The sequence below is a fragment of the Miniopterus schreibersii genome, assembly GCF_964146895.1.
Source record: "Miniopterus schreibersii genome assembly, chromosome: 12".
In the NCBI taxonomy this organism is placed as follows: domain Eukaryota; kingdom Metazoa; phylum Chordata; class Mammalia; order Chiroptera; family Miniopteridae; genus Miniopterus; species Miniopterus schreibersii.
In genome coordinates this window covers 11,799,417-11,827,016 of record NC_138112.1, presented here as the reverse complement: position 1 = coordinate 11,827,016, position 27,600 = coordinate 11,799,417, and the positions used below count along the sequence as shown (strand labels likewise).

The 27,600-nt window shown below is 37.3% G+C and overlaps 2 protein-coding genes and 1 pseudogene across 6 annotated transcripts in view; 1 reads left to right on the top strand and 2 right to left on the bottom strand.

The window, feature by feature from the left end:
• NPAT (nuclear protein, coactivator of histone transcription) overlaps positions 1-8,126 on the bottom strand; it is a 57,021-nt gene extending 48,895 nt beyond the window's left edge. For 3 of the 4 annotated variants that reach the window (XM_081154753.1, XM_081154752.1, XM_081154754.1), the window contains exon 1: positions 7,957-8,124. In XM_081154753.1, the coding sequence (XP_081010879.1) occupies positions 7,957-7,993 (37 nt within the window). In that variant the 5' untranslated portion in view covers positions 7,994-8,124. Of the gene's footprint in view, positions 1-7,956 lie in introns of all 4 variants that reach the window. The other variant, XM_081154751.1, reaches the window with a different exon arrangement.
• A 275-nt stretch (positions 8,127-8,401) lies between these two features.
• The window catches only part of ATM (ATM serine/threonine kinase), a 108,072-nt gene continuing 88,873 nt past the window's right edge, over positions 8,402-27,600 (top strand). The window contains exons 1-10 of the mRNA XM_081155496.1: positions 8,402-9,075; positions 10,014-10,143; positions 11,561-11,662; positions 11,746-11,858; positions 13,127-13,272; positions 17,853-18,017; positions 22,624-22,789; positions 23,438-23,676; positions 25,252-25,415; positions 26,396-26,565. Coding sequence (XP_081011622.1) covers positions 11,591-11,662; positions 11,746-11,858; positions 13,127-13,272; positions 17,853-18,017; positions 22,624-22,789; positions 23,438-23,676; positions 25,252-25,415; positions 26,396-26,565 — 1,235 coding nt within the window. The 5' untranslated portion in view covers positions 8,402-9,075; positions 10,014-10,143; positions 11,561-11,590. The remainder of the gene's footprint in view (positions 9,076-10,013; positions 10,144-11,560; positions 11,663-11,745; positions 11,859-13,126; positions 13,273-17,852; positions 18,018-22,623; positions 22,790-23,437; positions 23,677-25,251; positions 25,416-26,395; positions 26,566-27,600) is intronic.
• On the bottom strand, positions 15,576-16,828 carry LOC308564871 (SUMO-activating enzyme subunit 2 pseudogene; annotated as a pseudogene). Its single transcript has one exon. The product of its transcript is annotated as an SUMO-activating enzyme subunit 2 pseudogene (transcript).

Below are 27,600 nucleotides of genomic sequence, written 5' to 3'. Positions count from 1 at the left end.
AATGGAAGAAAATACTTGCAAATCATATATCTGAGTCTAGAATCCAGGATATATAAAGAACCCTTACAAGACAATAATAAAAAATGGACGAAAGATTTGAATAGACCTTTCTCCAAAGAAGGTATACAGACTACTTATAAAAACATGAAAAGAGGCTCAACTCATCTGTAATTAGAAAAACGTAAAATCAAAACCACAGTGAAATACAACTAATTCGTACTCACTAGGATAGCTAAAATTAAAAGACAGACAGTAGTAAATACAGGTGCTCCTTGACTTATGAAGAGGTTATGTCCCGATAAACCCATATTAAGTTGAAAATGCCGTAAGTTTAAAATGCATTAAATACACTTCATCTACAAAACATCTTGGTCAGCTCAGTGTACCTCAAACATGCTCAAAATACTTACATTAGCCTACAGTTGGGCAATTACTCTTGAGTTTCTTCTCAAGAGTAACTGCCTTCCCTTCTTCTCACCAGAAGCTGGAAATATAGATGGGTGTTTCACAGACATTATGGAATACTGAAACAGAAAATACAATATCCAAAAAAAGCTGGCAATAGAGTACACTGTAGACTTATTGGTTGTTTACCCTGGTGATCATGCTGTTGACTGGGACCTGCAGTTCACTGCTGCTGCACAGCATCACAGGAGAGTATTGTAAGGCATACTGCAAGTCAGAAAAAAGATCAAAATTCAAAGTAGAGTTTTTACTAAATGTGTATTGATTTTGCATCATCATAAAGTGTAAAAATAATAAATTAAACGATTGAAAGTTAGGGATTGTTTGTATTGCAAAAATGTGGAGAATCTGGAAACCTCATATATAGTGGGATGATAAAAACGGTACAACCACTTTGAAAAACCACTTGGTAAGTTCTTAAAAATATGAAACATAGAATTAGCATATGACCAAACAAGTCCTCTTAGAAATGTATCTAAGAGCATTAAAACCATACATCCAAACAAAACTTGTACATGAATGTTCACAGCAGCATTTTTCATAATGGCCAAAAAGTTGAAACAATGCAAATGTCCATTAGTGAATGGAAAAACAAAATGTGATATATCCATATAATGGAACATTATTCAGGCATAAAAAGGAATTAAGTACATATATGTGTTACAACATGGGTAAATCTTGAAAATATTATGTTAAGTTCAAGGAGTCAGACACAAAAGTCCACATAATCCCATTTACATAAATGTCCAGAATAGGCAAATTCTGAGGCAGAAAGTAGATAAGTGGTTGCCAGAGGATGGGGGAAAGGGAAAATTGTGTCGGTTAACCAGCAAGGGGTTTCTTTCGGGGTGATGGAAATGTTCTGGAATTAAGATAGTGGTGATGGATGCAAAAGAATGTGAATATACTAAAAACAACTACATTTTACACTTTGTAGTATGTGAATTATATCTCAATGAAAAAATATAATCCTAACTTCTTAACATGCCATGAGGTTCTACTTGTTTTGCATAGTCATTTCCTTTTTTAGCTTTATGTCTTATTATTCCATCTCTCCTAGCCCAAATGGTCTTTCAGTTCTGCAAATAAACGAATGATTTTATTTACTTGAGCAGTTTTATTTTTTCTTAGTGTAGCTAATTTCTACTCATCCTTCAGGTCTAGTGTAATTATCACTTCCTCAGAGAATTTTTTTTTCAATCCTCTCATTATGTGCCATACTCCTATGACCAGATATTAGATTCATTTGTATTTGCCTTTGTAGTATGCTTATTTCAGTGCTGGTGTAATAGTCAATAAGTATTTAGCTACAGTAAATCCTCATTTAACATAGTCAATAGGTTCTGCGACTTTAAACAAATTGACAGGTTCTGTGATTTAAGCAAAAGAATGTATAATAAAACTAATTTTACCATAGGCTAACTGATATAAACAAGAGTTAATGATTTGGAATCCCATCAATGTTATAATGAAAAAACACTGAACGAAACGAGTTATTCGAAGACCTAGTTTGCTGAACTAAAGCAATGATTCTTAAGGTCCATTCTAACTTTAAAATTATAAGGTCCTATTCTTTTCACCTGAAACTATATCTTTAACTAACCAGGCCCTACAATTAAAAAACCTAATGAGCGGGCCTACGAAGTGATTATATATGGTTATAAAAAAGAAATTGTCACCCCATTTTAGGAAATGCCCTAGCTGAGATGTAGGAACCAACTCACCATTTTCTACCTATAGTTAGTGAATCAGTTTTCCAACCTCTTGTTAACTAATGAATGCTATAGGGAAAAACAAACATACAAATGAAACACCAAAGACTTTGTCCTTCAGAATATGGGAAAGCATTTAGAAACCAGAAGAAACCTTTTTTATCTCACATACTACTACTTCAATATCCCCCCATCACCTCAGATGTGAAATTAGATGGGTCAAAGATAAACTGCTATTTTCCTTCTTTTTTTTCACAAATAAGCAACTCAATATAAAACCCTATAAAACTATAGCCAGCTGAAAATAAATCATTTTTAAGATAGTTGGCTTTCTGACAGTTACATTATTTGGAATAAGTCAGATGCTAGTAGGGTTTCATGAATATAGAAATTTAAAATGTGTATAAACCATTAGAGTCACCCTGGAATCAGGGCAGGTGAAGTTTTTCTTTATGTGCTTCAAGATTTAAATCAAAATCCCCAAGTAAACAGTTTCTTTCCATGGTGGAGAGTTTCCAAAGTCCAAAGTTTCAGGTAAAAAGAGTAGGACCTTATAATTTTAAAGTTAGAATGGACCTTAGGAATAATTGCTTTAGTTCAGCAGGTCTTTGAATAACCACTTGGAACTTCTAACAGGTGGTGGTATGAAATCTAATTCCTTAAAGCAGATTTGATTTTCTCTAGACCAAGAATTCTCAAAAGGAATGACATAGCCCCAAGGTGTTGAAAACTGTGAACAGTGAAACAAAAATATCACTCTTTAATACTTATTTAGAGATATGCATACAATATATAAGTAGTATATTTGTGACATTAAAATTTCATGTGGGAGGGGCAATTAGAAAAAAGTCTAAAAATATTCCTTAAGGGTATGATAATGAAATAAAGGTTGAGAACACTGTCCCGGGTGGGATGCAGTGATATACAGTTTACCTTTCTCAGAAAATATGGTCATTTGTGCTAGCATACGCTGGGAAAGGAATCATGACAGATCATACAGTTTATGGTTTGTCATAAGACATTATACTTTTGTATAGTATACACTTGAGAAAAAGCTGTTAAAAAGCTAGATTACTTCTATAACAAGTGTTCATGCCCCACTTTGGGCAATCTAGAGTTCCCATTTTAGATCAGACTTGATGTATTTTGCTTTACTTTTGTCCCAGGAGTTCTAAAATAATGTGGTAAATAGTTGACTACATTCATGTTCATTTATCATTATATACACTTATTTACATGTGTGTGTATCTATATATATATATATATACATATAGAGACACACACACATATAGTTAACCAGTTGCCTACAAAAAGCTTATTTATCATCTTAAGTACCTGATTGTAAGCAATTGTCAATTATAATAATAGCGAAAATTTTAGGTATAAATTATTCTAAATCTCAAATGTCACAGTGAAAATACAAACTGGACCAATTATCTCTTATTACAATACAAATAATTACTTAATTGAAATTAGTTATTAATTATTGTTTCTCATTTCAAAAGGTAACTTTAGAATAACTATCTCTTGTGTAAATGCAGTAAGAAAGTATAAAACACTGTCCTCTGACTACTTTTCAGTTGAAGTAGTAATAAGCAACCAAACAGACTGAAGGGGAAACATAACTGAAAAGGAAAAGGAAAGATAACATTCTAACTATATCAAGTGTATTCAAATTTTAGGAACTGGGATGCCGCCTGGTCTCTCTTCCTATTTATAGAGAGGGAAAGATAAAAAAGAGAGGTGCCTGCCCTGCTAGTGTGGCTCAGTTGGTTGGGCAACATCTTGTGCACCAAAGGGTTGCTGATTCGATTTCTGGTCAGGGCACATGCCTGTGTTGTAGGCTTTATCCCCAGTAGGGGGCATGCAGGAGGCAGCCAATCAATGTTTTGCTCATATGGATGTTTCTCTCTCTCTATAGTTTGCACGAAGCACAATGTATGTAACAGAGAAAAGGTGGTGATACAACTGAAAAGACAGAATGAATAAGGATCATAAAAAGTTGTAAATGTCAGCAATGACATTATTACAATAAGTAACTATGAATAAACAGAAACTGAATAAATGACAGGCATTAATCAGTAGATAAAGGTGAATGTCACGATCACAGCTATACTTTTGTAAATACCTACTGAATATCTATGTCTTGGTGACATAAAGTTGAAGAGGAACAGTGGCTCGACCTTTTGGGGAGGTGTGCCAGTCCTGATTCTGTTTGCCTCTGAATCTATTCTTCCCCTTTCTCCTGCTCTGCACTACATGGTAGGAAACCTGACCCCACAAAGGCAATGTTTCCTAGGCTCCATGTCAGCTGGCTTCTGACTGGGTTCAATAAATGCGAAGCACCAGTGTAAGATTGATGGGCTGTTGAAAGAAGCCACACATTTTTTCTCCCACTCCCTCTGCCTTGGCAGAATCTCCTCTATGACTATTATTACTCCCTCACCAGACAAGTGTACCTTCCATCTTCCACATAGTGAACCTAGCCTCTGGGTTCCCTCATCTCTCCTTGTCCTGACTATCTTAGCGGCTTTCAGCTGTTGTTACCCTCTGAGTTGGCTCACTTAAGCTGCTCTTCTTAGCTTTTCTATCACCAGTGTAACCAATTCCCTCATTAAATCCCTCCACGTTAAATACTCAGATTGGTTTCAATTTTCCTAAATGACTCATAAGAAAGGAACAAACCTATTTAGGAATCTAAAAGTTCTGGACACTTCACCAATAAAACAGCCCACCTGCATATAAGCCTTTAAAGATAGTTTTGGGGGATCCCAGAACACCTGAAGCCCATCCATTAATCCCAGATTAAAAATACTGAATATGACAAAAAGGTAAGTTTCTAGAAAAAATTCTAGAGGGGGATAATGGTGATGGTTACAGAACAATGTGAATCTAAATAATGCCACAGAACTGTACACTTGAAAATCACTAAAATGGTTAAATTTTGCATGTTTTCTAAGAAAAAAAGGAAAGCAAACATACAGCTACAATAAAACATGGTAAGGGTATAACAAGAGGTAATATACAATGCTGTGGGAATATTTAAATACTAACTATACCTGTTGGAAGAGGTTTCAGAGGTTACACATTTGACCTGAACCATGAATGTTAAGAGTACTAGGAAGACAGGGAGAAAAACACTGCAGGCAGAGGGAACAGAACACATACGAAAATTTGGAGAAACTGCAAATAGTTTGGTATGTCTGGAGCACAGGGCAGATGTTGAGATGAAGCAGGATCAGTTCCAGAGAGCACTTTGTATGACATGCTTATAAAAACCAAACTGATGATCCAGAGCAATAAACAACATTTTGATATATTTTGGCTTGTACAATATTTAAAGAATTTCCAGCAAGGAAACAGCTGGCTGTAGCTGAGTAGCAAGGGCTGTTTAAATGGAGCAGCGAGGTACAAAAGTCAGTGCCGTATGTTGAAGAACGAATGGTAGGTGAGAAAGTAGAGCAACTAAATCAAATTTATTGTTCTCTGAATAAATTTGACTTGTGGAAGTGTGACAGAGCATTAGATAGAATGTGAGGTGGGGACAGGAAAGTGTTTAGTGTGTGTGTATGTGTAAGGGTAAAAATCCTAATTATGTGAACGCTAAGGCAGCGAACTTACCTCTCTCTCTCCTTAGCATTTGGCAGTCTGGAACATACCAGGCACCCAAAGATTTGCTGAAAGAACATTATGAAGAAAAGCGACCAACAATAAGAGAGGGGCTGAAGATGGGGAAGGAGTACTGACAAAAGAATCATGAGTGAATAATAAAAATGTAAATACTTCAAGCTACTAAGTTTTGTAATTGCAGATCTTTACATGCTGATGTGAGCTTCAAGATATATAATGCTAAATGAAAAAAAGCAAGCACAGTGAGAGTGGGGAGATTTATTATGTATTCTTTGGCACAACTTGAAATTTAAGTTCATAATTGTTTCAACTTTAAGAATAGGAGGTGTAGTGCCTATGCTTTAGTGAGATTTTGTTTTGTAACAGTAAAAATGATGAACTGCAAGACTATCTGAGAAGCAATAACAAAAGTCCAGAAGAGAAGTAATGGGAGGCATATTGCTAGAATAGGTGGCAATCGAAAGGGAATGTGAACGACAACTAGTTTAGGATAAGAAACAATGACTGGAGTTTTTATCCATTGGAAAAAAGTAGGAAGTCAAGCAGAACAGCTGGTTTGTGAAGAATAAAGACAAGTTGGTGTGAACTGTTCCAGTTAGAAAATCAAATTGTTTTTGTAAGACCAGTGGTTCTTAACTGAAGAGTGATTTTGCCCTACAGGGAACGCACTGGCAACATCTGGAGACATTTTTTTGTTGTCACACAACTGGGCTGAGGTGGTGAGCGGAGTCCTACTGGCATCTAAAAGACAGAGGCCAGGGATGCTAACCATCCCACAATGAACAGGACAGTTCCCCATCGGTAATTATCTGGCCCAAAAAGTCAACAGTGCCCAGGTTGAGAAACCCTGTTGAAGACCATGGTTACTGAAGTACATCTGGATTACCAAACTGGAGGGGGGAAAAATAAAGTATGTCAACGTTATCACAAACACTGTGAAAGTCTACTTTGGATTGGTTTACGTGTAAGTCTAATAAACACGACAATTTCAAGATAGTCAACTTTTTCTCACAGACACAGACGTAGGTTAACCGTTGATACTCAATTCTCATAAAGTAGGCAAAAGATTAGCCAAACATTAACAAAATATTAGCTTAAACTTAAGCCATTAAATTAGTTGCTCCAAAAATGGATGATGGAACCACTACCCTCTAATATTTCCTGCAAAATGTGTCTATCAAGAGACCGTGCACAGACACCATTTCTTTGGACAGGGCTGGGTATTTTAAAAAGAAAGGAGAGAAATGGGTGTTTCTAATAATAAAACAATGGTAGTAATAACTGCAGACACTATGGGAAGTTTCACCGCAGATGTTTACCATTTACTTCCAGGGATGTCGCATATGATGTCTGTAAATCACTGGCCCGGGTTTTGAGTTTAATGTGGCTCTTGTTCCCTGCAGCACAATCCTCTTTATTCGTTCAGGAGACAGACAACAACAAACCCTCTTTCCCACAAGGACAAAACACCTTGACCAGTGGCCCGAGGAACCAAGCCTCCGCAAATGGAGGAAAAACTAACTAGGACCAGAAAAGTCAACTGAAAGTCACTTTTCACGTGAAATTACTTGCTAATTAAAAAAACACCCTGAATTGCTGCTGTTTTAATATATGCAACTGGCATTTCAAACCTCTACACTGGACGACTTATCGCGGTGGGCGGAGAGGGAAGCACACACCATTAGCCTCAAACTCGTAGTTATGAGAAGGGCGTCGGGAAGGTCTTTCCACAAAGCTGGGGGGCTGAGGAAGTCCTTATTTTTTCCTATTTTGGTCCCAGCCCTGACAAGGGAAAGCGCACCCACGGCTGAAAAACACGAAGCCCGCCCGTCACGCAGACGCCGCTCCTTCCAGGGTCCCAGGCAAGGGAGCAGGCCTGCCTCGCCCTCCGAATCCGGGCCTCAGGTGCTGCAGCCCCAGCTCCTCCTCAGCCCTCCCCTCGCCACGCAGCCTCTGAGGGGAGCGTCCACACACAAAGAGGCTTACACCGCCCGAGCCCCCGGCCGAAGAAGAGTCACCGCCAGGCTGAAGTCGTCGGCGGGGAGGCAAACCCCAAAGCTTCCCCACCCTGGGAAAAACCTTTGGCCCCAAAGGTGCTTCCGTCCGGCTGAGCTGGTCCGATATCCCTCCCTCCCGCGGCCGAGCTTACCCAATACCAGCCGGGCTACGTCCGAAGGTAACAACATAATCGAAGGCGCAGAGAGAACCGCAGTAAGACACAAGGCTCGGGGAAAAGCCAACACAGCGACCGCCGCTGCGCCGCATCTCCCGGTTCCAGTGGCGGCACTGAACCCGCGGCAATTCGTCCCGCCTCTTTCGCTCCGCGCCAGCCAATCGCTTCCGCGGGAGAAAGAAAGGCGCCGAAATGAAACCCGCCTCCAGCCTCCTTGAAAATGTCGTCATTTCCTCCCTCATATTTGGAGGGGTTGGATCGAAGGGGGCGAGGAGGTGTGGCGCAGGCCCCGCAGCCGGAGCCGCCCGGCCAGCTGCGAACGCGAGGGCGCACGCCATTGGTGCGCACGGCGCAGGCGCGTCTCCGCGGACGTGCCCAGTGTTTTGGGGGAGCGACGCTGACGCGCATGGGCAGGCGGTGCCCCGGGGCCAGGGCTGCCCGACTTCCTGCGGAGACTATCCGTGTCTAGCCACGCCGGGTTGGAACCGGAAGCGGGAACAGTGCGCGGATAGCGGGTTGGAGCATCTGCATCCGCGGCCTGAGGCTAGTGGAGCGGCGATTACGGGTGGCAACCACCGTCCGCTCCAGAGGTTGCACGTGGGCTGTCGGAGACCAGCGGTCGGGGCGCAGAAGCCATGCTGTCGAGGAACTGAGTCGTGTCCGAGCCGTCTGCCCGGCTCCCAGACGCCCGATCTCGTGCAGTCCTCCGGAGCGGCCCGTGACTCGTCTCCACGCCTCATCCATCCCGGATTCCTGTCCTCTTCGCTCTCTCCCGCCCTCTCCGGGCCCCTAGCGGATTTAACCACGAACCTTCTTCTAAATGCTCTGAATTGAACCCTCCTGCGCGTCCAGATTTAACGAGGTGACTGGACCGATCACCTTTCCCCTCCCTGTCATAATTAGCCTTAACCAGCGAACATCTGTTGGAAGTTTAAACTACAGTCACGTGGTTGAGGGCACGGGCTCCGGAATCCCGTTGCCGGAGCGGGGTGCGCGTCCCGGCCGCCAGCGGTGTGACTTCGCTGGGCTGCCTGCCTTGGGACCATCCTTTCCTGTGGCGAGCATTCAAGAGCGTTCGTTTCTGCTTCTTACCAGGTACAGATTAGGTAAAAAGGCTCACAATTCAGGATGATAATGTGATAAATAGTAGAGAGGAGGATGAGGTTCTCTGGACACAGCCCCGGAGAATCAGTTCCCTTTGTGCTGAGACTTCTCAGTGTTCAGTTGCCCTGGAGGATGGTAGGGGCCTTCTGCACAGCAGGCAAGATGCGTGTCAAGGCACAAAGTTGTAGAAGGTTCCTGAAGCTCAAAAGTGAGGTCTGGTGTTAAATGAATTAAATTTGGGCATTTTCAACACGTCGAAGTCCTAGGAGTGGGTGCGATCGCACTGGGGGAACATAAGAGTAAGAAGTAAGGAGACAAGGATGTTTTCTCAAGTGTGGGTGGAAGAAGAACCATCACAAGAGACTTATGAAACCGAAAGGAAGTGAATAGTGATAACTGCTAATGATAATTTTATTGAGCATTTGCTGTTTTCCATGCACTGTTAAACATGTACATAAATCCTTACCTCTTTGAGGTAGGTTCTAGTATGTATTATTTATCATTTTAACATTGAGAAAACAAGTTTAGAGATTAGGTGACTTGTCCAAGGACCTTTAGGCTGTGCTCCTCTCCCTCCCTAAAATGTTGGTGGTCCTGCTCTTTCTGTGATTAACACTAGTTCATTCAGATCTTGGCTTTATTGTAACTCCTCTGAGATGTGTTCCCTAACAGTTTATCAAAAATAATCCTCTCTATTATTGTGTGTTTGTTTCCTTTGAGACATATATCACTAGTTGGAATTATGCATTGATTATTATTGTACTTGTTTATTGTCACTCTCTCCCCCTAGTTTTGGCTCCAGGAGGGTAGGATTTGTGTCTATTTGGTTCATTATAAGTCTAGATCCTCCTAGGATGGTACTTTGAACACAAGTTGCACAATAAATAAAGTTTTATGTATCAGTGAATGAACATTTCCTGTTTATGTAGGTAATACTGAAGTTTTGTTTTCTTGAAAGTAATCAATCTTTGAGAAACAGAAGAGGAGGAAAACAAGTTCAGAAAAGCCACAGCTTGAAAAAGTTTAGAGCTGCCTCTTCCTGGACGTGTCGCATGTTTAGTAAATATGCATTTTTTTCACATTTCATATAACATCTTTAGTAAATTTAGGAATAAAGGAGCTGACTTTTATGATTCTTTGAATATTGCTAAGGGGTTTTATTTTCCTTATTCAATCAAGAGGACCTTAAAATTGAACGAAGGGGGAAGAGTCCTAGATAAAAACCATAGGGGGTGGGAAAGCAAAAGCGGCAGTCGTGTTCTGAAGACGCATACAGTCAGATGAAAAATACTATCAAGTAAATAACATCCTGTAACCCACAGCAGAGTAAAGGAGGTTGTAATAGGGATGAAGGGGCCAGAACAACCGATGAATACAAATGGAGAAGAGATTTAGAGCTATCTGCCAGTGGAATAGGAAGTCTTATTAGGTAGTTTGCTCTCACTGTGAGTGGTTAAGGAAAGGGCAATAACATTTTAGGAGGGATTTCTTCCTTTGAAGGAAGATGGGACATGATCTTTTAGTTCCTCCCACTTCTAAGATTCCCTGAGATTAAACATGGACAGAGAAACATACTTGATCCTGAAAAATCAAGTAGAACATATATGGATGGATGGGAAAAGGACTTTTCCCATTTTTTTTTCCTCTTGAGATATATGTATATGTAGCTAGCATAGACAATGTGTATTTTTTTCTTTGTTTATTAACATTGTATAACAGAAATGAAGCTTTTTTAAAAAAAGCTCAAATATTAAAATGCTTTTCTTATAATATTTTTTGAAAGGTTACCAAAGGAAAGTTTGATTATATCAGAAAACCTAAAAGGAGGAGGGCTACTGCAGTGGAATGAAGGCACAGTAAAATATAGTTGATCTTTGACATTTGCAAGGGATATCATTGTAGTATATAATTTCCTATGTTTCCTTTTAAAACAAGAATATCACTTTCCTCCTGTTTTTATGTATAAAATGAGAATCATAAAGCCAGTTAAGATGGAAGTGCTAGGCAAGGCTTCCTAGCTCTGATAACCTTCTGCTCATCAATTCCAAAGCATAAGCAGTTTAAGCTTTTGGCTCAGCTATATAAGTCATTACATGTAAGAAAGGGTGCTTTATTTCATTTTTTTAGAAAGGGTGCTTTTAAATAGTTCAGATGGTCAGTATTAAATCCTTAAGGGCTCTTTTCCTTATTCTTTGACTGTCTTCCATTCATTTTTGTGTTTCAGCTTAAATGACATGTTTCTTAGAAGAGGTCTCATAACAATAAAGTAAATTATATCTGTCATATTTTTATCTTGCTACTGCACACACACATTTGCATGTTGTGATATATACTAAGAAAACTTCATTTAATTATGGAAATGTTAAGAAAAATCATCGTGCCTTTGATCACAAAATGCCTCTAGTTGTAGAATTACTTCTAATGACATATTAATACCACAGTCTAGAATAATTTTATGTATTTATTGTTTTTACAGACAATGATGTGTTTTCTGAAATTCTGAACCATGAGTCTAGCTCTTAATGATCTGCTTATTTGCTGCCGTCAACTGGAACATGATAGACCTACGGAACGAAGGGTAGTAAATTACTTAAATTTAATCTTCCCTTGAAATATGTGTGTGATTGGTAACCCATTATTATGTTCTTTTTTCATTTTCAGAAAGTAGTTGAGAAATTTAAGCGTCTGATTCGGGACCCTGAAACCATTCAACATTTAGATCGGCATACAGATTCCAAACAAGGGAAATATTTGAATTGGGATGCTGTTTTTAGGTATTCCATTTTAATTTTTTTTACTCTTTTTTCCCCCCCATTTTTAATTGTGTTGTGATTTTTTTTTTGGTGTGTGTTTAGGTTTTATTTATCTTTGTCCCATGAATAACATCGTGCCTTGCATATGTTGTCGCTTAATATTTATCTGAAACATAATTTTAAAAAGATGTTTATATAGACAAAGTTAATTTTAAATAGTTTGTTCAATAAAATGTCTTAGACACATCTCACTCAATATTTGAGAGGATTCCTTTCATATCAGTTGATAAGACTATTTTAAATTGGAGAATGAAATTAGTTATAGCAAGTGCTTTATTATTACTTTGACATCTTTAAATATTACTTTATGTAACTACTAGATGCTAAATTATAATAAAAGTAAAAGGAATTTTAGAATAATTCTATATGAATGCAGTTAAAAAAATAAACAATTCAGGCATTGGAAAGGTACAATTGGTTGCTGGACTGGTGTGGCAAGCAGAATTGAATAATTTCTTTTACACGAAGACAATTTTCAACTATTAAGTCCATTTGTAACTAGAAATAGATTGTAAGACTTAAGAAAGATAAATAAAATATTAAAGTAGAATACTGAGAAACTTGAACTATTTGTAATCAAGAGGAAGTATGAGTATTTACTTGTTCTTGAGAGTTTAAAACAGACAATTTATTTTATTTTTACCTCTTATTTGATACTCAATTGACTATTACAGATTCCAATGTGGATAACATAAAAAGTGCATGCTCCCTCTTTTGGTTACTAAAGTTTATTTCAGATACCACAAATATAGTTATTGTTTAAAGATGAATACTCTTTTGCATAAGCTGATCAGGTAGCCCAAATATGCACCTGGCACTCCCAGTTAATCATGAATATCTTGTAGGCAGGCTTTATTTAAATGTTAGAAACATTTTCAGCTGCCTAGGAAAGACATAGGTAGGTCATGCACAGAATAACAGAAGTAGGTGAGACAGAATTGAGAGCCCCTAGTAATACTGCAAACTTTTAATAATAAAATGAGAAAGCAGGCAGTAAGTAAAGCAACAGAAAATCATGGAGGTTACAGATTAAGAGCTTTGCAGAGCACACTCTAAATTGGTATTGTGGGGCTAAGACCTTAAAAGTAATGTATTTCATTTAGTTGGTACGCTGATTGGAGTAATGTGGTTTAAAAGATGTTCTTTATGGGCATGAAGGATTTTGTGAAGCTATTATAATAATTTAAGCATTTAATAAGTTTCTGAAATTCCATTTTGTTTTCCTGAAGATTTTTACAGAAATATATTCAGAAAGAAACAGAATGTCTGAAAATAGCAAAACCAAATGTGTCTGCTTCAACACAAGCCGTCAGGCAGAAAAAAATGCAAGAAATCAGTAGCTTGGTCAAATACTTCATCAAATGTGCAAATAAAAGTAAGCGCTGTTGTATTTATTATAAATATTTGGCTTAATGGGTGATTGTTACATGAGTTTGGTCTGAATGTGGTGAGATAAAAGTTGAGTGCTAACTAATTTCTAGTACATATAGTGATTTTTAATATAGGTTCAAGTATTTGGAGGAATTTATGTAGTCATGGAATGATATAATCTCGGGGTTAAAGGGATTAAGAATTATTATTTCAACACATTCTTCTTGGATCTCCTCTTTAAGATATTTGAAGTTAGCCATGATAGTTCCCCCAAGTCCTCTTTTCTGTGCTAAACAGACCTGCTTTCTTCAGTGCATATGAGTGTCACTCACTTCTGAATATTCTTCAGTTTAATTCTACCTCTCTTAAAGTGTAGGACTCCATCTTATAGGTATGTTCTGATTGGTACAGAGTGGGATAGGACTTGACATTTTTTGTTCTGTACTTTTACTAATTCTAAGATCACATGAGCTTTCTTGGTAATCAAAACCCATCCTTTTTTTTTTTTTTTTTTTTAATATATCTTTATTGAATTCAGAGAGAGGGAGAGAGATAGAAACATCAGTGATGAGAGAGTCACTGATCGACTGCCTCCTGCACACCCCCGCTGGGGATCCAACCCACAACCTGGGCATGTGCCCCTGACCGGGAATTGAACTGTGATCTCCTGGATCATAGGTCAACGCTCAACTGCTGAGCCACGCCTGGCCAGGCTAAAACCCACACTCTTAACTAATACTGTATTTACTATTGATTTTTAAAAATACCAAAAAAAATTTTTTTTTTTTAATGAGCCATTTCTCCTGTTGAACTTACAGTTGATATTTTGAAGAGTTGATATTTTTGAACCAAAATGCAGGGTCCTAATAGGCTTATGTACAGAAATAAGCTTCACACAATGCTAAAAAACTAGAATCAATGTTTGTTTAGGTACTCTTGGGGTCAGACTTTGTTTATTCTTCATAAATAAAGATGTGGCTTTGTGATACCAAATTTAGTTTAAGAATCAGAAAAGCCCAACCAGTGCGGCTCAGTTGGTTAGGCGTCCCCCTGTCCACTGAGGGGTTGCTGGTTTGATTCCCAGTCAGGGCACATGTCTAGGTTTTGGGCTCGATCCCTGATAGGGGGCATGCAGGAGGCAGCTGATAGTGTTTCTGTGTTTCGCTGTCACATTGATGTTCTTTTTTCTCTCTCTCCCCCTCTCCCTTCCTCTCTCAAAATCAACAATATTTAAAAAGAAAAGAAAACAAGAACCAGAAAAGCCCAATGTTGGTAAACATTATTAAGTAGAAGGACATAGGTTGTTAATGAATGGTATTTCCAAATGGAGACATAAGACTTGAATCCAAAAAACATGGTTTCACAAAAATTTAGGTTTCCAGTTCCTCTGAGGTGTCAGTTTGTGTGGATTGCTTTAAGCCCTTGTAAGGGACTCCAGCATAGATAAAAAAAGGACACTGAAATATTCTGTACTTGCTTTTGCCCTATATAATAGCTTGGCATCCATTAAAATTTGTATTCTTAGCTACTAACATTGGGCTCTTTATAGACCTTTATGTATAGTTAAGAGTTTCTGCCCGGCTGGCATGGCTCAGTGGTTGAACGTTGACCTATGATCCAGGAGATCACAGTTCGATTCCCTGGTCGGGGATGTGCAGGAGGCAGGTGATCAATGATTCTCTCATCATTGATGTTTCCATCTCTCTCTCCCCTCCCTTCCTAAAATAAAAAAAGAGTTTGTGAGGGAGAGAGGTATCAAACCTATCTGTAGCCCACCAGAAAAGTTTGAAGCTTATAATTTTGCTTTGCAATGAAAAAAACATTCAAATGCAAAATTAACACTGGAGATTACATTTGAAAAATGTATGAAAGTATCAATATGTTGGCTTATAGGAAAGAGTGGATGAAATTATCAACACATGATCATTTAAATTGGGCGAGGAACGTCCTGCCTGCAGCTGTGTAGGGCCCACAAAATCATTTGGTCTGGTCCTGCCAAGGCAACTGCAGGCTGAACTGGAAATGCAATAAATCTAGGAGCTTTTCTCATAGCTAATTTTTAAGGTGATAATTTTGTATGGCTGGGTGAATGATGTTATGAATATCCAAATGGCCCTTGGCAGAAAAAAGGCTCCCCACCCCGGATTTAACTGGTTGAAAAGTGGTGGTTTTATTTAAGGTTTTCTTTTCTTTCAAGTTTGACTTTGTAACTTAAACATCTTTAATCTTGAAGCAGAACCAGGGCACTATTACTATGTAATCTCACATCGCTATTTCTCTCTCTCGCTCTCTCCCCTTCCTCTCTCTCTAAAAATCAATTAAAAAATACATCCTCTGGTAAGGATTAAAAAAACACATTGTTCTACACTGGTCTATTTGTCCTGATAAAATCTTCAATCCTTCCAATACTGTTAACCCAGCAGTCACTGCACTAGTAGCAACGATAGCAGATGCTCCGTGCCATTGATTTTATATCACATCTGCTCTTCATATTCATACTGAAAATATGCATCCTGAGGTTTGCAGCAGAGGTGACAAAGTCCATTACATATGGGTCATCCTTGTCCCACATGAACTCAGCTCTATCCCCTTTTTCTGCTAAATGAACTCTCAGAGTCTCATTGCTCTTCTTTACATCTATAACCTGCTGGTCTTTCAGACCTAACTGGGGTTCATTTTGTTGATCTGATGCATTGTTTATTTTTCTCCTTGACTGTACTTCAGCCCAGTCCAGCAGAACCAGAGGTTTCCTTTTCCCCCATAGTTTGTCCATTGTCAACAGATACCTGATAGCATCTTTAAAAAGCTTGGTAAAAAGTTTAACTGGATCATATCCAGTTGATTTAGCATGTCCCTTTGTGGGAATAGGGTTAATGTCACCATCTTCATTCAGTGCTCTGGCTCTGGCTTCAGCTTCCATTGGTTCCCAGGAAGCTTCAGGTCAGCTCTGTCAAGAGATACTTCTGGATCAGCATCTTATTCCCCAGACAACTGGTTGAACAAATGCTTTGCCCAAACGATGCAATGACTAGGTTCTGAAGGTGTGTTAGGAATTGTACAGCAAGGGAATGTTTGGGATGACATTCATACACTCAGTTATACCCTTTTTGATAGTAGTTACTTGCGCAAGATAACCAGCAGTTCTACTCTCAATAAGAGGGACATCAGCTTCCAGACACATCCTGTTAACATGGTTGCAGGCAGCTCTGCCATCTAAAGCCACTCATAACCAATATAAATTGTTGAAAAAATTTCACATGATAGTTGGGGTTCATGATGCTGCTGTAGGCTGTGATAATAGCTTTCGGCTAAAACTACAGTACACCTTCTTTGGCAACCTGGGCCTCTGATCTTCCAACATGTTTCTTTTGAAATAAAAACTTTGCAGTTGAGGTTGCTGACATCAGTAGTAGCCATATCAATTAGGTTGATGTGGGAGCACCCGGTGAGCACAAGGGTCTGAGTTGCTTACAGCTGCTACCACCCACACCCACCACCCTCTCTTCTCCTCCTGCCAAAGCCTTGGCCAGCTCCCACGGCAGCACCTGAGACAGAGCCATGGTGGCACACCCAGGAGCTGTGATGGAGGCCTTAATTTTTAAATGTACTTTTCTTGCCTTCAAGAATATCTGCCCTGGCCGGTGTGGTTCATTTGGTTAGAGTGTGGACCCTTCGGTGCACAGGTCATGGTTTGATTCCAATCAGGCACATACTCAGGTTGCGGTTTGATCCCACATCCAGGTGCATGTGAGAGGCAACAGATCGATGTTTCTTTCTCTTTCTCTTTCTCTTTCTCTTTCTCTTTCTCTTTCTCTTTCTCTTTCTCTTTCTCTTTCTCTTTCTCTTTCTCTTTCTCTTTCTCTCTGTCTCTGTCTCTGTCTCTCTCTCTCTCTCTCTCTCTCTCTCATCAATGGAAAACATATCCTCAGGTGAGGATAAAAAATATGTATATATCCATTAATGCTGAGTATACAGGACCTCTTATAAGTGAAACTGTAAAAATTATAACCTCACATATTTATGTGCCATAAATACTGTTACAGGTCTTGGAGGTAATTTTGCTTTTCAAAATAAATGTCCTCCTTATAATCTTGTTATTCTAATAAATTCCTTTTTTTTTTTTTTAAGTACCAAGAAATATGGGGTCATTTTAGGTCTAATGCCAGAAGTTGTGAATTATTTAAGATAGAATGAATAATTATTTTGCTATATATTTCTACAGGAATTGGTAAACTCTCTTTGTAAAGGGACTGGATAGTAAATGTTTTTGACTTTGTAGGCTACATAATCTCTGTCTCTACTACTTAACTCTGCTGTCTTAGCCTGAAGGTAGCCTTAGATAATACATAAATGAATGGACATGGCTGTGGACCAGTAAAACTTTATTTCCAGAAACAGGTGGCTGGCTTGCAGAATTTTGTCCATGGGCCATTGTTTGCTAATTCTTGCTCTGTGAGAAGGAAATTAATTAATAGTAGTTTCCCAAAAGGAATTATTTATATAGTTGCCATTCCAAGTGTCCTTAATTAATTTTTCTGAGGATTTATATGTTTTTATTTATTTGTTTATTTTATTTCTAAATAGGAGCACCCAGGCTGAAATGTCAAGAACTATTGAATTATATCATGGACACAGTGAAAGATTCATCTAATGGTGCCACTTTTGGAGCTGATTGTAGCAATATACTGCTCAAGGACATTCTCTCAGTGAGGAAATACTGGTGTGAAATATCTCAGCCACAGTGGCTAGGTATGTTTTGAAATTTGTTCTTAGGGAATTTTTCCTCATGAAATGATATTTCACCAAGAGTAGTCAGCATCCTTCTGTATCCCTAAATGACCTCAAGTTTAACAGTACTTTAGTAAAATTACATGGTTACGGAATCTGACCCTAAGTTTTCATTTATTATGTGCCTTCTAAATTATTTTCACTGACAATATATTAGGTGACTGCTATCAAAACTGAAAGTAACAGAATTGAAAGATGCCATCTCCTAGCCTCAAGGACTTGATAGTTAAGTGGCAGAAAAACAACAAGTAAACCAAAATTATAATGCAGTATGATATAGACATATTTGGGTACAGTGAGTTCACCTTTCAGTGACACTTAAACTTAACCATTATTAAAGTAGAAAGAAGAAAACCAAGACAGAGGTATGTCATAAAAGTGAAAGCGGAAGAGTTTCAAGTTGAAAGGGGTGTGACATTTTCAGTGTTGTAGAAATGGTAAGACATAAAAGCATCCATTGGATTAGGCAGTTAGCAGGACACTGATAATGTAAGGGAAATCAAAAGTGTTAGCATAGGATGTATAGGACACAGTGGGTCCTATATAGGACTTGTAGGATATGGGACTCAGTGACTTACAAGATGAGCAGAGTGAGTGCCAGGGAGGAATCTCGTGTTGTTGACAGTTTGTAGGTGAAAGGTACTGAGAGATCACAAAAAAAGGAAGTTATGGTCAGAGACTGAAAGATTTGAGTTGATTAGTTTCAAACGCGGAATATTTCTGGGTCTGAATGGGTTTCATGGGTACCAGGAAGGAGTTTAGTGTTGTTTACAATTTGTTAAGCGAGAGGTCTAAGTGACCACAAAGGAAGGAAATTATGGTTAGAGAGTGAAACACTTGAGTTTATTGATTTCAAAGGTGGGAGCATTTCTGGGTCTGGATGGTTTAATGGGTGAAGATTGAATTTGGCTAAACAAGGTCACTTTAAGCCAGATGTCAAAGTCTTGTAATACAACCAACTCTGAAAATTTAGAAACTCAGTATTTTCATTGAAAAGTATTCAAGATAAATTGTGCTAACTAAATTAAAAGACATTTATATTCTTTACTGTCAGTTTATTTCAAACTGAGATATATGTGGACCATAAAACCATGACCTAATCGGTGTCCTGTATTACACTCTTCTATTCCTACATGAATAAAGGCCTTCTTAGCAATTGCATTAATTTCTAAGGCATCATCTGGGTCCTTTGCTGTTCCTCTGACCACAGGTTGGTTTTATCCCAAACACAGCCCTCAACAAGCCTTGTGGCAGCCTTTGGAGAATAGGCCAGTAATATCTAGGATACTCCAACCAGCCTCTCACCAAAGTGGTACACCTTAAGTATTTAGGGTATTTGAAGTTTTTAATTTTAGATTGTTGCTTGTAACCATGGGTCTCACTGAAGAAAAAAAAAGATAGCCCTTTACTATGATTCCATCATTTGGCATGTTCCCTGAAATCCTTTTTTATTTCTAAGCAAACTACTTACCACGTCTAATAATCAGCCCTTTTGAATTACTTTTCTAGTTAGCTCCCTTCTCATTAACTTGCTTCTCTAATGAAGACTCTGCTTAAGAAGTGAAGTTTGTCTTGAGCGTCTACCTAGGATCCAGGCAATTGGGGTTCGATTCCCCGTCAGGGCAATGCCCAGGTTGCGGACTCGATCCCCAATGACTCTCTCATCATTGGTGTTTCTCTCTCTCTCTTCCTCTGCTGCCCTCTCTCTGAAATCAACAAAGATATATAAAAAATTTAAAAAAAAGAAAAAAGTAAAGAAGTGAAGTTTGTAAGTTTACATTCAAAATACATATTAGGTAGTGGTGGTAATTAAAGCTATGGTTATGATAAGATTGTCGGGGGAGAAAGTTTAGAGTGAGATGAGAAGATGGCCTAAGACTGAGCCTACATTTCCATGTCAATTTTGGAATTAGCATTTTTTATTTCTACAAAAATCATGCTGGGGTTTTGATAGAGATTGCATTGAATGTATTGAACATTGAAGAATAGACATCTTAATATCGAAGAGTCTTCCAATCCATGAACATGATATATCTCTCCATTTATTTAGGTCTTTTTTGATTTGTAGAACTCAGTGTTTTATAATCAGCATATAGAATTTGTATATTTTTGTTAGATTTATTCTGCAGTAGCTTGTAAATTTTATTTTTTATAAGAAAGTAGATCTTAAAAGTTCTCATCACAAGGAAAAAATGTTGTAACTGTGTGGTCATGGATGTTAACTAGACTTACTGTGGTGATTATTTTGCAATATATACAAATCATGTACACTTGAAACTAATATAATATGCCAATTATATCTCAAAAATATTAATCCTTTAAAAAAAGGAAAGATCTCACATCAATAATCTGAGCTTCTGGGAAACTAGAAAAACAGACCCCCAAACTTCAAATCAAGCAGAAGAGCAGAAATAAATGAAATTGAAAACAGAAAAAAAATAGAGAAAAATTAATGAAACAAAGTTGATTCTTTGAAAACATCAATAAAATCTAGAATCTCTAGCAAGAGTGACTAATAGAAAGGGAGAAGACACATTACTATTAGGAATGAAATGGGACATAATTACAGATCTTGAGACTATTAAAAGAATAAGGAAATACTTGTGAACAGCTCTAAGCACTGAAATTTGACAGCTGAATTTAAATGGACCAATTCCTTAAAACTACACACTGTCAAAACTCACCCAATATGAAATAGATAATCTGAATAGTTCTATAACTAAAAGAAACTGAATTAGTAACTTAAATCTTTTAACAGAAGAAATTGGGAAGCAAAGTAAGGATACCTGCTCTTCTCACTCACTCATCATTTTTCTGGAGGTTCTCATCAGGGCAGTTAGGCAAGGAAAGGAAATAAAAGGCTTACAGATTGGAGAGGAAGAAACAAAACTGTTCTATTTGCAGATTGCATGCTTCTCTACGGATAAAGTTCCAAGCAATCTACATTTAATGATGTTATTTGGGGTTTTATTTTATTTTCATGTTTTACCATCTGCTCTTTGATACCTTTCTGTTGAATTCACGGAGAAAGTGAATTTATCTGGAGACATGCACAGCAGCCTCTTTTGAAGTTGGACTCCACTCTCCGGAGACTTTTGTTGAACGTCTTACACCAGCTTTTTTACCACTTTCTAGGGGAGTATGTGGGATTCTTTTAGAACTGGAACCAATTCCCCAAACTATCATAAAAACCCTGAAGCTTGAGCTCTGATCAGAGACAGTTACATTGATGGCTTTTCCTGTTTTACCTCTCTGCTCCTCCCAAGTAATAAGAGGGAAATGATAAAGATAAACCCTCCTGTTTTCTAATCTCGAAATTTGTGTGTCTTAACTCAAGTGTTTACCATTATTTAGGTATTGTATGTAGTGGAAAAAGTTTGGGAAGCCCTAGTGCACAGTTCTGTAAGCCAACATCAGAGATGATAGGAATCCTTTGAAAAATCATTTTTATTACTATTTAATGTTTGAGGTATTTACATTGTCTTTATGCTTTTGTATTTTATATCTCTCATTTAAAACTATTCCTGCATAATCATGCAACACACAGTTGAAAACAAAGCTACCCATAGGTGTTATTACTCACTTTACTGAGGACTTTCTAATTCTTTTTTTTTTTAAATCCCCACCAGGATATGTTTATTATTGATTTTAGAGAGAGGGGGAGCGAGAGAGAAACATTAATGTCAGAGAGAAACATCAATTGGTTGCCTCCCATAGGTGCCCCAACCAGGGGTTGAACCCACAACCTAGGTATGTGCCCTGACCGGGTATCAAACCCGAAACCTTTTGAGGTGTGGGACGACACTCCAACCAACTGAGCCACCTGGCCAGGGCTCTAATTATCTCTTTATGGGAAGAACTTACTTTAGCAACTTAGCTTTTCATTGTGTTGGAAGATAGTTCTCAATGCATCTCAAGTTTCTGCACATCTTATGAGCAGAGACACTGCTTTTTTTCCAGACTCTTTTTTTTAAAGTATGTTTGTATAGTGAGCCTTGGGAGATAGAGATGATGATAGAGATAATTACTGGCTTCTTCCAGAGCAAAAGACAGGTTTGGTTTCATCCCATTAATTATTGAAAACTTGGGGTTTGTCTCCTGTAATTTAGCACTGTTTCACCTGACCCTCTTCATTTTGCCTTTGAGATTGAGGAATTTATGCAAAAATGAAGGTACCCTACTATTATTGCTGTGAGACATAAATTGTCCATTGTTAGTCAAGTAGCATTATAACAAAACTGAAGTGTGCACCTGTGTCAAGTACTTTGTTAGGCCTCGGTGAAGGAACATAGGATTAGAGAAGTTAAATAGCTTATCTGAAGTCTGTCTCTTAAATTGGTGTTTCTGTTCTCTGTTGCCTGAAGTTCCTGTCTTGAGTGTAACTTACATAAAATACAATTGAATATTGATGGAATTCTTTTACCGTGTTAAATGTAAATTAGTATAATTTAAATCTTTATTCTATGTGGGATTATTGAAATTTAAATTAAATCATGACATTTGAGTTAAATGATTTGTTGGTTTTCTTTTTTAAAAACAACTAATACTTTTTTTTTTTTTTTTTAAGAATTGTTTTCTGTGTACTTCAGGCTGTATCTTAACCCTTCACAAGACATTAACAGAGTTTTAGTGGCTAGAATCATTCAAGCTGTGACTAAAGGATGCTGTTCACAAACTGATGGATTGAATTCCAAATTTTTGGGTTTTTTCTCCAAGGCTATTCAGAATGCAAGGTAATTTAATCTCTTTTTGTATGGTTTTATTGAAAATCCATTTTATTTTGAAAGACTATTTTTTCGAATCAGTAACTAAAAATATTACCAATTTTTAAAACTTGGCTCATTATAGTAGATCTACTGAATTCCCAAAGAAAGTATGTGAGGTCCAACACTTCCTGAATATCCAATATGCAGTACATGAAATGATGTTCCTAAGTGAGATACCTGTCTTGCTTTTCCAATGACAGGAAAAGCTAAATATCCCTAAGTAGTTTTATTTTCCCCATTTTTGAGGATAAGAAAATAAAATAGTATATTTTTGGAAATATCAATATCTTACATTTGTGTGTATTGCCCATTTTTTAATGTGAAACATTTTATAAATGGTGGCTATTACAAATTAGTTATGTATAATTTTAGACAATGTTCCAGTAGCCGGGAGAGCTAACAGGAGTGATATCTTAGCACCAAACAAGAACTATTTTTTTGTTGCTGTGTAGTGCTGCTGTGTTTTTTGGTTTTTTTTCCCTGAATAGCTCTGAAACTAAGCCTATTATTTGAAATTACATAATTTTTTCTTTCAGCATGCAACTTCGTTACTGTGTTCAGTTTGTGTATTTTTCCCACTGTTATACCAAGTTGAGTGTTTATTTCCTATCGCAGACAGGAACAGACTTCTCCAGGTCTAAATCACGTCTTAGCAGCATTTGTTATCGTCCTCAAGACTTTGGCTGTTAACTTTCGAACTCAAGTATGTGATCTAGGAGATAAAATTCTTCCTACCTTGCTTTATATTTGGACTCAACACAGACTTAATGATTCCTTAAAAGAAGTAATTATTGAATTATTTCAACTGCAAATTTATATCCATCATCCAAAGGGAGCCAAAACCCAAGAAAAAGGTATAAAGAAAGTTTTTGCTGTTTTGAATTTGCTGCTTCATTTAAACATAGAGGCTTAAGCATGAAATCTGTATTTGGTAGGAGATAATGACCTTCCTTTGGGTCATGATGATATTTTTCACACTTTTTTTTTTAAGAACTTGAAGCTGTGGCAGCAAGTCATATTATACCTTGCCATTTGTTTAGCACAATGCTAGGTATTATGAGAAATACAAACAAATGTGAGACACTATTCCTTCTAGGAGTTAATTATGCAGCACTAATTAGTCGCTAAGAGGTATAACACAGACTAAGTGTAAAAGAATTTAGAGAAGGCAGGGTCTTATTTACCCACACGTTGCTTTTATTAGAAAATAAAATAGATAAATGTGGACTGAAAATAGCCAATCAGATTAGTCAGTTCCCAAGGAAGATTTCTACATACAGCCTCAAACCTCATAGTTACTCCAGGTCCCAGTTTACTGGGAAACCAGAAATGAATGACCCATTCACCCTTGATTCCCTCACATTTGTCTTTCATCAGGAGAGTATTGCTTGGATGGCGTAGCTCCATTCAGTAGACAGGAACTTTATTGGGTGAAACTGGAACTGAGTTTCCTCATGCTCAGGCTGAGTTTGCCTTTGGGCTTATACTAACCTTTGGACCAATTCATCATGTCTCGTTTAATGACCATATTAAGAAATTATGTTACATTGATTAATAGCCCCTAAAATGAGGGAGAACTGCTGTAGCCACTTTTTAAAATCAAAATTAGCTGTGTATGTTTCATGAGTTCTAGTATGTATGGTTAGATGTATTTGTAGCCCACGAAACCACTGTGAGTCAAAGAATGGTGGCTTTTGTTAGCTTTTCATCTTCCACATAGCTCTCACCAAGATGAAGGTCAGGTTTATTAGGAGATAGTATGACATGTTTAGGGTTTTAGTTAACTGCATATTTAGGATGAATTGAAAATAAGCAGGATGATGAGACTGCCAGAAACGCTAATGTAGCTTTAGGCTAAGTTAGTAGGTTTTGTGGTTTTTTGTTTGTGGGAAGTAATAGCCCATTGTTCCTCATACTGGTCAGATCACAGTTGAAGGACTATGTTCACTAGATTTTGTGAAGTCAGTATTTTAAGAGGAACACAAGTTGACTTCAGTGTGTCTAGGGAAGGAGGACTGGGATGATAAGAATTGTGGATAGCATGCCATTTGTATACTAGTTGAACAAACTGGTAAGATGTTTTTCTCTTTAGACAGAGAACTTGGTCCTCATGCAAAAGAGGGAACATACTAATTGTATTTGCTTCACGGGAGAGAAGAAATTTAGAGAAAGTTTGAGATTTTGATTGCATTGATTAGAGAAACTTAGGTAATGGAGAATTTTATAACAAATACTGTTAACTGAGTATGAATTGGACACTGTTATGAAGTAGAGCTTGTCAAGGATATCGTCAGAGAAGCCGTTAGTACTGGACAGAACGTTGGACCGGATGTCTTCTAATGTTGTTTTCACCTTAACAGATGAATAATTTTGTGGGAGCTGGCAGTACAAATGAGTGTATATATAAATTATAATTTTTAAAATTACAGGTGCTTATGAATCAAGAAAATGGAAAAGTATCTTATACAACTTATATGATCTGCTAGTTAATGAGATAAGTCATATAGGCAGCAGAGGGAAATATTCCTCAGGATCTCGTAATATTGCTGTCAAGGAAAACTTGATTGAATTGATGGCAGATGTTTGTCACCAGGTACAGTAAATCTTGTCACATTTTGAAATTTTCTGTTGAATTTTTTTACTGGTCTTTTAAAATCTGTGTTCTGCTTTAAAAAAAAAGCCTATAGAATTACTCTTTAAAACACTATACATATGTAGAATTGCCTTCTGACTTAAAAGATAACTGTTCTGCGTATTATAAATTTAGTGAAAAGTGATGAACTTTTTCATTCTTAACATGTTGTCTGTAGGAAATAAGATCACCCTGCCCCTCAGGTTTCTTCCTCTTCTTCCTTCTTCCTCTTTCTTCTTTTGATAACTGAGTATTTCACTATGTTTTGCACCCATCACCTATATTTAATTACAGAACATTTCCCCAAACAGACTTTTCACCTGTTAGTGGCAGCCCTGATTCCCCACTTCTTCCAGTCCTTAGCAACCAACCACTGATCTACTTTATTGATTTTGCCTATTTTGAACATTTCATATAAGTAGAATCATATAGTAAGTGGTCTTTTGTTTCTGACTTCTTTCACTTAGCATAATGTTTTCAAGTTTTATTCATATTTTACCATGAATTAGTATTTCATTTTTTTTATTGCTGAATAATATTCAGTTGTATGGTTATATTATATTTTGTTTATCCATTCATCATATGATGGCTTAATATTTCTGAATTAAAACTTTTTTTGGTAGAGATTTGGTTAACATCATAAATAATTTTGCTTGTAACGTTTTCTTAATGCTAAATTTGTGATTTAATTCCTTTGAAAATAGAGGTTTTTGCTTTGCTTTTAAATATCTTGGTTTTTTTTCAGTAAATGTTACTAGAAAAGAAAACTGCTCTTCTTGGTAATGTTTGCTTTCTAGAGAGTCATTATAGTCATGCAGAATGTTTGTTCATTATTTTATGACTTCCCTGTATCTTCAGTTGAAGAGAGACTTTTTTCCTAATGAACTATTAGAAAACAATAGCAATGTAAAAAAACAGGTCTTTTTTATTTTATTTTACAGGTTTTTAATGAAGATACCAGATCTTTAGAGATTTCTCAGCCTTACACTACCACACAAAGAAAAATTAGTGATTACAGTGTATCTTGCAAAAAGAGGAAAATAGAATTAGGCTGGGACGTAATAAAAGATCATCTCCAGAAGTCACAGAATGATTTTGAACTTGTGCCTTGGTAAAATAAAACTTTTTTTCCTCTTTCAGTGTCATTTTAATCTCATTTAGTTTTTCCCACAAAGACCTCCTTTAATCTCATTAGCCAGTAGAATCCTTTAATCTCCTTGGCCAGAACTAGGTCATTTGTCTGCTCCCAAACCAGCCACTGACAAAGGGGAAAATGGTTGCCAGGACATGTTGAGATCAACCACCATGGCTCATCTGCTGTTGCAGGGACATAGCAAGGAATAAGAGAATGGATGCCTGATAGGCAATCACTGGTGTGTGCATCATGGAATTTACTGAATTGTACACCTCAATATAAAGAGATTTAGTAAGCCTAGCACCTTTTAGTAGAATTAGATTAGGAAAATATTAAAGATAGCATTCAGAAATCACAGAATAATTTGGACCTTATGCCACGACAAAAGGTTATTCTTATTTGCTATGTTCTTTAGTCTCATACAGCATACACAATTATTTAAATAATTAAAATTGTGGAATTCTGTGAAATCACAAAATACTAGGTCTGGTAGGAATCAGCCTGCTTGGTGTACTAAAGAGATAACAGACTGAGAAAGGTTAAGCAGCTTGCCTACAGACTGTTAGAAGTTTGACAATTATAGTGAAACTTTTATGATTAGTGTTTTTCTTATATTTAAATGTAATTGAGTTGTGAGGAAAAAGTGTACTGACTTAGATACCTATTGAACAAACTCATGTTTGTTTTATATAGTTGAGGGTTCCTAGTTCAGATTCGTTAATTTTTCCATTTAGTCAAGAGTTATTTATTGAGTACCTGCTGTGTGCCAAACATTAGGGATACAGAAATGAATAAGATAAAGTTTATATTCTTGAGTAGCACCCATTCTAGAGAACTTACAGCAACTATTTATTGAATTAACTGAATTAATTTTAAGGAAAAACAGTGTCTTGAGATTTCTGTTTGTTTTCCTGTTTTGAAGGAATATTATTGGTGGCTGAAGAACAGGGATGGGTGCACTAACTCAGGAATAGAATATTGCCAATTTAGTTGTTCTTTAAAGTTTTTGTG